Consider the following 15,631-nt stretch of genomic DNA (forward strand, 5'->3'; position numbering starts at 1 on the left):
ATTTCCCTCACTCCTACATCTCCTACACTGATTGTTTCAATCTCTTTTCAGTTCCTCTCTTCCTCGTGAATTAAATGTTGAAATAGAGGGCTATGTTTGGCTGACAAAGCTTGCATAATTACATTTCATAAAGGTATCAATACAAAGATGTGCATGTTATTTAAGAAGCACTAATGATCAGCGATATGGTACCTTGAAAAGGTATCCTTCTGAACTTTTTCAAATCTCACATTGCTACAACACACTTTGACATATTTTATTTATTTTAAGACCAAACCTAGTCTCAAGTTATTTCAGCTTTAAGTAGTTTGGTTCTCATATATTTAAATAAACCACCTTTCCCACAAACTCTGAATAGTTTTTCTTCCCCTAGAGGTGAAAAACTTTCCCACAGCACGATGACCCCACTGTCCTGTTGTGAGAATGTTTAAGGGCTACCTTTGCAAGAGTGTGTATGCAGTCTCAGACAATAAAAAGAAAAAAGGACCAATACCAACATTTTTTCTTATTAGGTTTTAAAATTAGAACAATTTAAAACCACACAGTTTTGGACATCTCCACTGAGGTTTATTTGGAGTGAAACATCAAACCATTTTTACCTTCTCATTCACAAGCACTAAACACATGCAGCTAAGCTCGACCTTTAAACATGACTGAGTTCCCTCTTAGTTCAATTTTTTTTAAAATATATATGTTCTTTAAATCCAACCTGACACATTCATTAAATTTGCAACAACATTTGTCCCTAACTGATCATATGTTCATATTTGTGCTAAAACAAATAATGGAATATGCACAGTGAAAATATCTCCTTTCAGTATTATGTTTGACCACAGTGTTTCGGGCTCGCTGATCCTTCTTGAAGCTCAGAAACCTCCCTTATTATGCTGAACCAAAACAACTTGTTAAAATGGAAATGCAGAGATGAGAAATAGCAAAGTCGAATGCTTTTCTGAAATATAAAGTAATGCTAAAAAAGTTTAAAATCCTGGAATGCTATTCATTTAAAACCAGGCTAAAGGCAACCTGCCTGCATCTATTTTATGATGAATACAATCGATTAAAATTATGTTCATAACTTGAAGCTTACATTATTAATTCTGCCTACAAACATCGGCTCAGCTTATCTTTTCTTATAGTAATGGTAAGAAACAGTTTCTATATTTGTTCATATTTTATTATTTTTCATTTCATGTTGTCTCTTTACATGATGTCCTGTTGATGCTGTGTTGACTCGCTGACAACCTTAAGGGACAGAAGAAATAAAAGCAATTAATGTCAAGGATCATTCATGTAAAAGAACCAGTAATTAATGTAGACAAATCGCTAAGTAGGTTAATACAAATTGTGCAGATATTGGTTGGAGTGAAGTGCTGTGCAGGCCAGTGAAGCTAACAGTTCAAAGAAGAAAGTGTTACAGAGTTTCACAGTTTCAAAGAAGTGCCTACAATCTACATTATCTTATAGAGGAGAAACAAAGACTTTCCACGTCATTTCAGTGTTGCTGTCATGCTTATAGCAAAGCTATAGAAGCAAGTGAGCAGATGCTAAAAGTTTAGGTGGAACAATGGAACTAAACTTACACACTGGGCACTAGCACCCTGGCTCATGGAATATTTCATCTAGGAATGTCATATATTAAACATGATCTGTTACCACATAAGTGTGTCAATTTACAGTCTTTTCTAACATGGTTTGTGTTATGGTAATTACTGCTGAATCCTTTTATACCTATTGCTTCTTCATTCTTAAAATTTTACCATGTGTTTCTAAGGGTTAGCACATCCCATGTTGTTTGTTCAGTAGGAATTTGCAAAAATGAATGATGTTGTGGCCCTTAAAAATATCCCATTTTCAGTGGTTCACCCTTAGACATATAGAAGTGGAAGCAGAACTGTCAAATCCACTCACAAAAGGAACCATTTTCTTAGTTTATAAATTTTAAATGGCATAATTCCCACTGGGATGCCTAGATTGAGGTGTTCTGGTATATTGCATCTTGTATTACTTCCAAATCTTGCTACAAAGCATAAAAATAGTAAAGATGTCATATTTCCAAATTTAAAATCCTTAAAAACAATAATTACAATGGGTATTTTCACCCATGTGAGTAATTCAGCTTGTGTTTGTCTATAATTTGTTTGCCTGTGTTGTCGACACGTGGATGCATGTGAGCTCAAACCTCTCCATCGCGGGTCTCAATAGTCTTGATAAGAACAGTTTTCTTGGAGTGAACCTCTGATCCACGCTGGGATTCAGGACTGGTCTCTGTAAGAATGCATTCACCTAATTAGCTTGGAAATTAACTTTATTTACAGTAACACAAAATCAATTCAGTTTAAAGGCACTGGTGTTGTTTACTATTGATTGAGAAAGGTACCGTACTCTTCTAAGCTTTTTACATTAGGGAGAGAATCAGAAAAGAGATTTTGAAGCTGCTTATTGTTTTCCAGTGTTACATTTCTATTTTAAATGTGAAAATTACATATATTTATTCAAAATAATAATTCAACATGTGAAATTAAACACATTTGAAGACTAAAGGAGGAGACAGCGTTACATAATCATCTAAGTCTGGGTTGCTTATCTGTGAAATCAATGTCCTGTGAGGTATTTTGTCTTCTGTAACATCTCCACCCAGTGGTCAGAAAGTGTTACTGCAGGTACATGATATGTAATAAACTGAAAATAGCATCTACCATATTCAGTCACAGGCTATAATTAAACGTTATCATCCTGCTTATTGACTCATTTGGAATGTAAAATGGATTTAACAAGTATTTATGTGTTGAAAAAAGAACATGTTACTATTCCTGTTACCTCTGAATCCAATGGAAGAATAGGCAGACTGGACAGGCATAGTGGTGGTGATCCTGCAATGGAAAGAAAGAGAGAAAATCACAGTAATATTAGGTAATTTGAGTTTGTTATCATCCTTCTAATCGGTGTGTATAGCAAACAGACCTGCTCTCCTCTCCCTCCAGCAGCTTGCGATAGGTGGCAATTTCGATATCAAGAGCCATCTTCACATTGAGGAGGTCCTGGTACTCCCTCAGGTGGCGAGCCATATCATCCTTTACATCAAGACATTAAAAAAATATAATTAAAAGTCTTACTGACTCCTAAAATTAAAGTTTCCCCACCAACAAAAATCACACTGTTACTAGAAATACTGAAATTAACTTGTAAAGATGGGTTGTGTATTTCTAAAACCCCACCTCTTATATCTGACAGCTGTTGCTTTTATTATCTGCTGTCACAATGCATGCCTCATGTGAAATGCTAAAGATGAAGGTTTATTACCTTCATCTTGGCAATGTCTTCCTGCAGCCGTGCAATGGTATCCTGGTAGCCAGAGGCTTCCCGGCCCATTCTGTCCTCCATTTCTCTCATCTGGCGCAGCAGAGACTCATTCTGAAAGGTTAGAAAGGAGGTGAAGTCATGTTTAAACTGGACTGGCAGCAAAATTAAAAAAAATGAAGCTGTATAGTTTACAAATAACAGGAATACAGTGAGTTAAATAAATACTGACAGTGCCCTTGAGAGAGTCGATTTCACAGGTGTAGGACTGGATCTGGTGCCTGTACTCCATGGTGTCCTGTTTGGCCTGGCGCAGAGCGTCGTTGTTCTTATTCACAGCTTGGTTCAGATCAGACACCTTAAGGAGACACCAGGTGAGTGTTTAAGCATTTTAGAAACAGAAGATAATAAACTTTACTCATGAAGTGCTTCTAATCTACCTTAGACTTGTACCAGTCTTCAGCCTCTGCAATGTTCTTTGCAGCGATGGCTTCATATTGCATGCGGATGTCCCTGAGAGCAGCAGTCAGATCAGGCTTGGACATGTCCATCTGGATCTGGACCTGAGTGTCCTGCATCTGGCTCTGCAGCTCTCGGATCTCCTGCAAGGTGTTAATGGAAAGAAGAGATTCATTTTTAGCAAAAGTAAACTTAATGAAATGATTTAACAAAAAGAAAGAGATTTATGGATGTTTAAGAGAGAAATAGACTGCAGCTTAGCCCTTCAAAGCCTTACAAAATAAATAATAGTCAGAATATTCTATAGTTTGAAAGTACACATCTAGATTTTTCTCTAGCTCTGCATCTTATTTGATACATTAGGAGATTATCGTCATCTATTTTTATTTTCCCAACTGAAAGGGCATAAGTTACATGCTACAAAAAATATGGTAGAAAGCCACACACACAATAAACCATATAATAAAAGTTCAACTGATAAACACACTTTCACTACAGTCTTTTTTGACTTTTTTTGCATCCTCTGTTTTATTTCTGTGTAATCATTAAAAAAAAGAAAAATCTTCATAAAATGTTTCTACAAGGAGCAAAATGCAAAAAAAAAAATATCTGATTGGTTATAACCACAAAAACCAATTAGAAAGATAACAGATTGTTGTAAAATTGTTTTGTTAAAAGAATCCAATAAACAAGTTACATTTTTAACTGTAATTATCTTACAAATATTTATACCTCCTTAAAGAATTAAAGGCCTCAGAAACAGTTGTATAAAAAATTATAAGTTCAGTGTAATAACTTATAATTGTTAAGTTGAAAACTGGTAAAGATGGGTTGTGTATTTCTAAAACCCCACCTCTTATAACACTTGTGTTGGTACACTTTCCAATACCAAACACTTGTTTCTGTGAAATTAAACTTGTATGTGTAATGATGCACTTCCTATCTGAACTGACATTAAAAATAAAATATCTAGACACTAATAAAGCCTTCTTTTTATGTGCACTGGGAGAAAGTATTAAAAGCGTAAATTCTAGTAGCAGCAAATGCAATTCTTTTATTCTCAATAAAAATATATAATTTTACAAGCTTAAGCTGCATTCAGCTGTCGTTTGGTTTAATCAAATAGTTTAAAATAGCTATCCATTTGTTGCCACGTATACACTCACACACACTTGAGCTATTTCCGCAACAGCTGACATGCTCCTTTAGACCAGTCAGCACTTAAGCATTTCTGGGAGGTCAAAGTTGAGACAAAAAAGACAAAATGACAAGATGGATCCTCAGCTGTGCACTGAAACTGAGCTGAACTTGTGGCTCATCCAGTCCTTTGATCTCGGCAAGGGTTTTCTTGGTTGTGCATATTTATATTAGTGTGTTAGTGCATGTGATTTAACATCAGTGGGAGAGACTCTGATCAGATGTTACAAACCATCACAGAGACAAAACAATGCCTCTGTACGGGAAACATTTAGAAGAGTATCAAACCTCTTCATGGATTTTCTTGAGGAAGGCAATCTCTTCTTGCAGGCTCTCAATGCGCCGCTCCAGGTCCAGCCTGGCCAGAGTGGCACTGTCAACATCCTACAAACAAGCACACAGCAAGAGAATGTATTCAGGCAAAGGCAAATGACTAAGAATCTGTTGTACAAAAAGATGAGGCGGAAACAGAGTTTTATTCAAAAAGTTAAACTAAAGTTCAAACAAATAAAAATTAAGACATACAGCTCTGAAGGCAGATAGGTTATTCTCAGCTTCTTCCTTCTGGTGGATTTCTTCTTGCAGTCTAAAAGGTGGAAGAGTTATCCCACAGGGGGAAAAAACAATAACAGAGGAAAGTTAAAGGACAAATTCTTCTTGCCTTGAGTGCTGCTGCATTTGTACTTAAAAATAAAACCCGAGAGACACAAACTGTATTCTATTTAAACTCTGCTTTTATCCACACACCCACACCTCTTCGCCTGCTTGCTCTTTCAGCCTTAAAGCTTTAATGCATCTGCTTCCCCACTGTCAGCGGCCGTGGGGTGATAACAAGAACCATTCCTGCTCTTTCCACATTTAGCATTTCACCAAACATTTCTTAAAAACAGGATTTTTTTTTTAATCTATGCATAATTACAGGCATCAAAGGTTGGGAAAGTGACTGATCTTTGGAGGATGACATGAAAATTTGAATACCTGCTTGTTATTTTCACGTGCTGTAGCTGTGAGCAAGCAGGAGGTTAGGGTGTGTATTTTGATCTCAGTGGGTGAAGCAAGTGCTTTTGCTGGACTTACTCACAGCTTCAGGCAGCTGCTCGAAGAGGGCTGATAAACAGAATGTGAAGAGCAGGAGGGGGTGTACGTGCTGTAGACTGTGTGTGTGCATGTGTGTAAGAATTGGAAGCTGACTGCATGCTGTGCGTGTTGGGGTGGGTTTTTATTACACACTTTAATGTGAGCGATGATGCATCCAGTGTCATGATGGAGTTATGCCAGAAACACAAACTGACCTAAAAGCTTTAAACAGACAAATATAGGCCAACAAACAAATTTTACAAGGGATTGAAGTGAAATTTAGAATGTTATTTCCTTTTAGTGTCTAAAAATAATAGATTTTTTTTTCTGTCTGTCCACCTCTCTTCCTGTCTGAATGTTTTACGTCTGGCTGAAACTTTATCTGTCTGTCTAAGGTTCATTCCTATGAGTCTGTAAATCTGTCTCTATCTCTATTTTCCTCAGTGATGTCACTTTGGAATACATTTCCACAATCATAGGAAGCTTGAAAACGGTAGCATTCACTCAAGAAGGCCTACTTTGAAATTCTTCAAGGTTTATCTATGGCTTCTCTTTTCTGTAACAGAGAGAAATTAACAAAGTATTTCTACTCCTCTGTTTTTTGTCTTCAAATAATCTTTTTTCCACATAGCTTAACAATATCCTGTTTGGTATTGTTTTACAGAACATGGGATCAATGTTTTTTTCTTCTTTTTCTTTTTTTAAGGTTACCCAAATTTCTAGTACTGCCACGTTTATATAACGCTCAGAATATTCTGGGCCACCTCAAGATGTTAATTAGCAAACCCTCTGGCCTCTTTTACAAAACTTTCTGGAGCCTACTCATCATGTATTCATTCTATATTGACACACCATCAGAACCTACCTTAGCTTTAGTTTCTGCAGATCGTCAGCCAGGTTGTCCCTCTCCACTTCCACCCTGGCACGTTGGTTGGTGAGGGTCTCGATCTGCCTCCTCAGCTCCCTCATTTCCTCCTCATACAGCTCAGCCACACGGCCAGGACCCTCGCGAACCCTCAGCTTCTCGATCTCCACGGTCAGGGCAGCATTCTGCTGCTCCAGGAAGCGTACCTTCTCAATGTAGCTGGCGAAGCGGTCGTTGAGGTGCTGAAGCTCGGCCTTCTCATTGGTCCTTGTGTTGAGAAAGTCTTGGTTCATGGCGTCTGCAAGGTTAAAGTCGAGCTTCTCGCCTCCATAGGTACGCACAGCTGTTGAGGAGCCAAATCCTGCTCCCCCAGCTCCAGAAGAAACTCTGAAGCTGGAGAAGGAGGGAACAGCGGAACTCTTGACCTCGTACACTCTGGAAGACATATGGCTGGAAGCAGAGCCTCGACCTCCTCCTAAGGAGGAGAAGAGGGATGACATTGGTGATGAACCAACACCAGACCCAAAGGTCCGGCGGTAGGAGGAGGCACTCTGGGTTGACGAGGAGTAGGATTTGCTCATGGTTACTTGACTGCTTGGTTGGTTTGTGGGTTCAAAGAAGCTGCTTCGGGTGTTAAGGCCCAACAGTCCCACCAGGCAAGTGTAAGAAAAACTTGGTGAAGAAATGGCAGGCGAGGCGCTCAGAGCAACTATTTGTAGACCATCCACACCCACTCTAGCCCCTAACCCCTCCTCTACGGCCTCCCTCTTTCTCCTACACCCACCACTCAACCTATGCTGTCCTACGCCCACCACTCAACCACCCTCAAACCAAAGCAATCCTATCCCTTTGATATATTAGACAGGATGTTTAGAGAACATTAATCCAGGTCTTTCATGTTTACTGAGATTTCTTTTTCAATGGAGAGTTGCATCAGATCACAATAAAACTGTAAACGAGTCTCTTTTTGTTGATCATAAACTCAAAATATAGACAAGCTTCTGGATGCCATTTTCAACAATCACGATCATAGATTTATTTTTATACCAGTTTATTACAGTCTTTTAATATAAGCAGAGTTACATATTTTAACCTCTTTGACAACAATCATGGCTCCAGAGTATCTCCCATCCTCAATCCCCCACCTTGTCTTGTCTGTTGCCAGCCCTACATTCAGCTGTCAAGGGATCCAATTTCAGCTGCTGGTAAAGTTGATCAGCTGTGCATTCGTAGCTGTCTCTTCTGAAACATGACTGCATGAGCAATTAAGAGTCTGATTCATTCAGTGATTGTGCTAGTAACAAGTTGTAAAAGTCATTAAAAAATGTTAGTTAGTAGAAATATGAGTAGAAATAAAAATGTTAGTAGAAATATGAGGTAAAATATTAGATCAGTGGTATTTTCTCAAATAAAAATTTTCCATACTAATGTAATGGTCTGTAGAACTTCACCTAAAGTGTTTGGTTGAATGTTTAACCCTTCACAATTTTGTGGATAATGAAGCAACACAGGTAAAATAAAAGCTATTGAAGCTCAATATTTCAGTGTAATTATATTATATTTGTGAAAATGTCTGTTCAGATTAATTCATAACCTCTTGTTCAAGCAAGAGTTATAAAGATTTTAACTGGTTTCAGAATGCATGCCTAGCATAAAGTGTACTTACAAAAATATTCATAGGCCCGAGACAAACCCATATTTTATTATAATGTCAAACTCTAATGCATGTTATTTGGATTTTATCAAGTAAGCTAACACAATGGTACATGGTTTCTACAATGGTTTCTACAATGTGTGTCAATAAAAATAAAAAGCCAACTGCTTTTGTATTCACCTCCCTTTAATCTGATATCCTTAAATTAAATCCAGTTACACCAAACTCTGTTGTTTTAGAGGTGTATATTTGTCCTTGGTTATATAAGTAGCATCAGAGTTTGACTGATAGGATTGCCAGGAAGGTCACACTCCACACTTCGAATTTGTCACACACTACACTTAGACCACTCACACCATGTGTGAGTGGTCAGATGCATTGGTTGAATTTTTGCAACAGTAGATGTAAGTTAAGCATCTGAGTGACTCAGGGTGTGTTCACAATTTGTAATCAAATTGATGCAGTGTATAACTGACATGGAGACAACATTTCAATTCTTCAAAATGTCATCTTACAATCAAACCTGGCCCAGGGCATTGCCAGCTTTGCCTTTACTAAGGTCTTTGTACTCACTGAACTGAAATAGTCACATAAAACAGTGGTCTTAAAATAGCATTAAAAATGAGTCTACCGTAATCTCCGGACAATTGAGCACACCTGAATTTAAAACTTCACACCTGAATTGCATACTCACCTGTGTGTACTCAAATGTCTCAGCGTTTTGATGGCTGATTCGGAGACTGAATCCCCATTCTGCTCCCATATTGTAGAATGGAACTACAAGGGCCACTTCAGCCAAAGTTTTGAAATCAGGAAACTGAAGTGATCAGAAGTTGGCAAGAGTCTCTGAATGAGGAACAGTGGGAGGAAATCCCTCCAAATGCACCTGATGAGTCAGCAGTACATATTAGGACTTCAGGTAGTCAATGCAAGGATCTTAATAATACACATATGAAAATTAAGAACATCATCTATAAAAAAAATAGAAAGCACCTTACACACAGCTGGGTCCCAGCTGATAGTAGATTTAAGAGGCTTCTAAGTCCTGCTCTCAGTCTTCTGTCATAGCTACTTTTGTGGGTTTATGTATTGTCAGTAATGACTACTCTAAAAAGTACACCAACAGTAACTTTTGAGAGCCGACTACCAAGTACTTACAAAACTCTCTGCTTTAATTGACACAGAATAAAGTGACACAACTTCTGTGTTTAATCTCCAAACCTATAAGATTTAATTCTGGATTTAAAAAGACACTCTGTGTCAATGAGTGTGCATATGTACTGTATTTATACGTATATGCTGGAGGGGTCATTGTGTGTGGTCATGCACATATTTGTGTTTCACAAAGCAGCGTGCCTGTCAGCTGCAGTGGGTGGTAGCAGCCCTATTTTTAGATTTCCTACTCAGAGCTCAGCCTGTTTGGCTGTCTGCCCCAAAAGACCCCAGAGGAGTAAAGATAATGGATAGTAGCACTAATTAAAGAAATTCAAGTATGTGCCTTTTTGTGTTTCTTTTTCTGTTGTAAATATAACTGATGAAAAGGTAATGATAATGTCTGACAAGATTTGAAAGAACTTTGTGTTTACTTCACAAACCTATAACGCATTATTTACGGAGAGTAAAACCAAAGTGACTTAGTTGTTCAAAACCATTTGATAGTTTAAAACAGTAAAATTACATAAATACTTAATGTGTCTTAGAGAAGAAATTTGATTTCTAGATAGTTCATCTCAAACACCTTCCTTTACCATCGAAGGTCACCCAGCTTTTAACAATGGAGCTATAAAACTGAGCTATTAAAATAGTCACAATGAGAGAAGCTGCGCCATCAACTTCATGCAAAGTGTGCTTGTTAATATCAAAACACTAAATATATCTGTTCTATTTCAAGTATGGACCTTTAGAAATGAGCTTCAGTTTTGTGTCATAAATTCTCATTTTAGCCTTAAAAAGTAACATATAGAAAGTACAGACATTAGTACTTTCAAGACAGACTGATTCATTTTACTCCAATTAATAATGAAAAATTGCATAATATTTGATTTTTTGTTTGCATATTTTATGAAGGATTATTGTTGTGACTCAAATTTAATTTTAATTAAAAGCATAAGAAAAAAAAATTAAGCTCATAGATCAAATGACATTAAATATTGTCTTAAATGTCAAGAGAAAGAAAATATTTCACATATCCCTAATGCTCTAGCCCGAACATGCTCAGGTGAACCTGTTTTAAAGTGGTGTTTTTATGGAAGGCCCATAAAATGTTATATGATTACCAATAAAACTGATTCGTGTCCTCTAGTGCAAATGGGGGGTACAACTCTATACATCTTAATTTTTTTAATATACAGCTAAATTATTTCAATTAACATGTAAAACTTAAGGACAAATAGTTTTTTCTGTATTCATCTGTTTTAGGTTATTGACTGCTCATTACTAGAAGTGGTAATGGTCTCCTTCCAACTTATTCCTACTGTAGGCTGAAAAACTAGCAGATTAGAGGCAGATTGGAGTAATAATATGACAATAATTTAAATCTTTAAAATATCTGGGCCTGTGACAAAGAAAGTTGGCCAGGGATCTAAGTCTATGCCATCCCTCATTTTGAGCAGGTAAAAAAAAACTAAAAGAAACTTCAAGTCTTGCTGTTAGGTCACCATTTGAAACAATTTACTGTTTCCAAATACTGTGCTGTGACAGTATGTGAAATTTGCACATACTGTCCAGTGCCTATTATGCAAAAACAAAGTTTGCATCTCCTAGATCTTCAAGAGCAGTTCTATCATTTTGTTCTTGAAGTTCTGGTTCATAAAGTCTTGTAGTTTTTTGCTCTTGACAAATGTTCTGGACAGAACTGTTTTCTTGTGTGGTGTCCAACAAATATTGGTGAGAAAGTTGAAGTAAATGTAGTTAGAACAGTGACAAATGCTGCAGTGAGCAGGACTTAAGAGGTGGGGATTTTTACCAATAGAGATGAGAGCAAATCTTTTATGGGCTGGATGTGAAACAAACTGCTGATACGAGATGAAGAGGCATCCAAGTGGTTTGAATACTACATCGTGAGCTTAGGACAGACAGTGAGCCAGCAAGTGGTTGCCTAACAGCCACAAACTCAGAGCCAAACAACCCTGAACTGTATCCCAGAAAAGACACTCTTAAGTTAGCACCCTAATAAAAAAAACGACTATGGAAACAGTTATCCAGACAGGAAACAAGTCCCGGAAAACTAACAGCACATGACAGTCAGGTACTAATTTTACAATCCATGTCCTGGCCTGAATCTGAATAAAAGAAAATAACAACAGCAATTCTCAACAAAGTAAATTATATCACATGCCAATTTGTCACAAGATGAGAAAAATCTTATATTCAAATTGTTAGATGTTAGATCAGACCCATTCTGTGATGCAGCTAATATTACAAACCCAGACATAGAGTTCTTTAAATGTCTAGACTTGATGTCCTGACAGCACCCAAAGTCAGTCTGGGACACATTGGGAGAGTAAAGTTAATGTGCCATCTTTTAGAAGTATTTTGTCTAGTTGTTAGTATGGCAGAAAGGCAAAAGTGTTGGAAGCCAAAGGATGTGAGGGAGATGATGGTAATTTGATCTACTAATAATTTTCCTTGACACTGAGCTTGACAAATTGCATGGAGAATCAAAATGCTTTTGAACAATAAGCATTGTGGGGACTCTATTTTAAATCCTTCCGATTAAAATATAAGAAGATGATAGTAGATACAATCACAAATGGATGCCCCAAGCTATGAGTTTCTAACTTAAAAAGGTAAAGAATGTTGAAAAAACTGTGCACAAGTACGATGTAAATAATACTCAATGGTGAGGAAAGAGCAGGTGGTTTAAACATTTATACAGGCAGAATACTTGTTGCCCAGCAACAAACCCAACAGGCATACACAACATGCCAAACAGATGAGCTGCGGCCCAAAATTGACTTTATGATGAAACAAGGAGAAAAAGGAAGACAGAGAAGTGCTGTATTTGTCTGACTCTGTCACAGGTTTTGCATGCTTGTGATTGCATGCAAGTGTGAAACATAAAAGACTCTAACAGCCTTCTAAAAATATTATATTTTTAAGAAGAAACCAGTTGTTCCATGTTTTATGCAGGTCTATTTTGGGAGAGATTTGATATCAAAGTGGTGCAACATTACGGAGTTCCTAAAGTAAAATCATTAGGCTTTGATATGTTGCAGAGATTCAATTTCAGTGGCACCTAGTCCCATTTTACAATTTATTGAGCAAGTATATCTGACTAAAAATAAATAATAATAATAATAGTACAAGTAAGGTCTGACATTAAAAGTACAAACATACTGGTAAATCTGTTGGTTCTTCTGTTATGGTTACTGGGTGCTAAAAGAAACCTACATAAGTCACATTTAGAGAAATATCCAAATTTCCTTAGCCTAATTTATTGCTCCCTGGTGAAATTCCTGAAATCCCTGCACTCAAACTGCACGTTGCTGTGTCAACTGGTAATACAACTTATTTCAGCAAATAAGAGAGACCACTGAATTAAGAGCTGAAAGTACCACAGTTTCTGAGCTTTTACACAAAATGTGCATTATGATCTAGTTATTCTTTCTCAATGTTAGAATGACTGCTATAATATATATTTTGATATATGGACATAAGTCTAAAAACAGAAGAACACTAAATTTCCAATATTTAATTTCACTAAATATTGGAAAATATAATAGCCAATTTTATTCTGTTCTCATATACACAAAAATGTCTAATGGATGTAAGCTTTTTAATTTGTAAGGCGTTTTTCTCGGGAAAGGAGTATGCAGTCAGACATGTTTAACATAGTAGGAAAGCTACACAAATAGCCACCTGTGTATTTAGTAACTGGAAACACTTCCAAGCATTTGAATTTATCTTCCTTGTAACCAAGGGAAAAGTGAAGGAGTTTTTTTTTCAGACAGCTGGCTGACCGTGCACCTCAATAGTACAGAGAAAGGGATCATAAATAATTGTAGAAAATATGGACCAACAGTGACATTATGAAAACTGAACGTTTCTCCATACAAGTTAATAAGATGAGTAAGAAACTGGTGAGCAAAGTTACCAACAGTCTGAAAGTAACACTGAAAAATGCTCAAGTGAAACTAAATTAATCATTTGATCAGAACTCCAGAAGGTAAGTTTGGCGCAAAAAAGAAATCTAAAAACACTGCACGTCACCAAAAGACCACCACACACTGATACACAGAGGAGGTAGATCTAGGGTTACAGTAGTTCAGATGTAACTACCGTACACTTTTTATCAAGGTGATTGAAACCGACAAAGGCCAATACTCGAGGTTTTAGTATTGGCCTACCTCTTTCCTGATCCTAAATGTGTTTGCTAATAATTTGAAAATCAAGAAGGACTTTTTTTTATCACCAACATAAGTCCAGCTGTACACTCAAGTCAAAAACAGAATAAATTGATCTAAAGAATTTTTTCAGAGCAAAATTTATTCGAGCAGGTCAATATGAGATATGTCACATTAAGAGTAGGAAAGCTTGAAGTATTTTATTATGTTGTGTTTTTTTTCAATTTCTACAGGATAAAAGATAATGTGATTTCTAAAATCTAATAAAGTAAGCATTTATGATAGAAATTATTGTTTTAAACCTTGAACAAAGTCAGTAAAAATTTGTATTACATATGCTTGTGTTGTGGATTTCTACAGTTTGTTGTTAGTTGATGAAACTGCTTTGACACAGAGCAGAAGATATTCCTAGGAATTTATATGTTGTTTCATATTTGGAAGATGCGTGAAAAATTCTTTACCTACTTCTTTTCAATATTCAGTGTTGGGCAGTATTTGCTAAATGGTATTGACTTTTACTCAGAGATATAAAAACGGTTTATGGAGGCAATTAAACAAGTGAATGATGATAATTCATATCAAAGAATTTTATGAAAATATACAGTACAGACCAAAAGTTTGGACACACCTTCTAATTCAATGGGTTTTCTTTATTTTCATGACTATTTATAAGGTAAGAAATCCCACTTATTAACCTGACAGGGCACACCTGTGAAGTGAAAACCATTTCAGGTGACTACCTCTTGAAGCTCATCAAGAAAATGCAGAGTGTGTGCAAAGCAGTAATCACAGCAAAAGGTTGCTACTTTGAAGAAACTAGAATATAAGGGGTATTTTCAGTTGTTTTACACTTTTTTGTTTAGTGCATATTTCCACATGTGTTATTCATAGTTTTGATGCCTTCAGTGTGAATCTACAATGTAAATAGTCATGAAAATAAAGGAAACTCATTGAATTAAAAGGTGTGTCCAAACTTTTGGTCTGTACTGTATATGTTTAATTAATTGAGGTTTTATGACCCACAGTGGCTAACAAAACTTACATTATAAGATCCCAACAGTAGAAATACTTTTCACAGTGCTTGTGTTTAAAATATTAAATCGTCACTGTTTTTAAAATCTTAAGTCGTTACTGTAATAATACCTAGTACACTTTATTGTCAAATTAAATATTTCTAATATTTATTTTGTTATTGATGTTTGTCTTGCCAGCTATGATGTGTGCTTTGTTGGCCAGGTCATCAATGTGAAAAGGACTTAATCACAAATGTTATTTATCTGGTTAATTAAAGATTTAATGAACAAACAAAATTTGGGAAAGCAAATACTACGTTTAAGCAAACACTAGAGGGCGTCAGAGCACAGCAACATGAACTTCAAAGCATCGGTTCCTCTAACTTTAAAGCTTTAAATTTAGGCATGTTATTACCCTATAGGTCGTCTTTTCCACCTTATTTGTGGATTGTTTTAGGCCCAACATTGCAGTTGAATTGATTTTTAATGCAAAATATGGCTGCTATATGGGATGGATGATGTTAAGTAGTGTGCACCTCCCCTCAGCTTGCATTACAAATGCACATTGTTAGATTCTAAGACGTTTCATCTAATATTGTGTTAAATTTTCATATTACAAGTGTAAGTTTCACTACTTATGTTAAATATGTAAAAAAAAATAATGAAGAGCTTGAATCATGCAAAAAACAAAAAATAAATAAAAAATAAAAATACATAAATA

The 15,631-nt window shown here is 36.3% G+C and overlaps 1 protein-coding gene across 2 annotated transcripts; it reads right to left on the minus strand.

The window, feature by feature from the left end:
- Positions 1–545: 545 nt before the first annotated feature.
- On the minus strand, positions 546–7,598 carry LOC102223033 (desmin-like). 2 transcript variants are annotated; one of them, XM_023336871.1, is made up of 11 exons: positions 6,899–7,598; positions 5,482–5,542; positions 5,245–5,340; positions 3,741–3,902; positions 3,533–3,658; positions 3,304–3,414; positions 2,965–3,074; positions 2,821–2,873; positions 2,183–2,268; positions 1,584–1,622; positions 546–1,245 (listed from the first exon to the last, which is right to left on the minus strand). In XM_023336871.1, exons 1-11 carry the CDS (start codon positions 7,477–7,479, stop codon positions 1,204–1,206), a joined length of 1,467 nt encoding a protein of 488 aa, XP_023192639.1. In that variant the 5' UTR covers positions 7,480–7,598; the 3' UTR covers positions 546–1,203. The 2 variants fall into 2 exon arrangements, with proteins under 2 accessions (XP_023192639.1, XP_005800764.1); XM_005800707.3 differs by lacking the exon at positions 1,584–1,622 and having other exon boundaries at positions 6,899–7,479.
- Positions 7,599–15,631: the final 8,033 nt, after the last annotated feature.

This window comes from Xiphophorus maculatus, chromosome 7 (genome assembly GCF_002775205.1).
Source record: "Xiphophorus maculatus strain JP 163 A chromosome 7, X_maculatus-5.0-male, whole genome shotgun sequence".
In the NCBI taxonomy this organism is placed as follows: domain Eukaryota; kingdom Metazoa; phylum Chordata; class Actinopteri; order Cyprinodontiformes; family Poeciliidae; genus Xiphophorus; species Xiphophorus maculatus.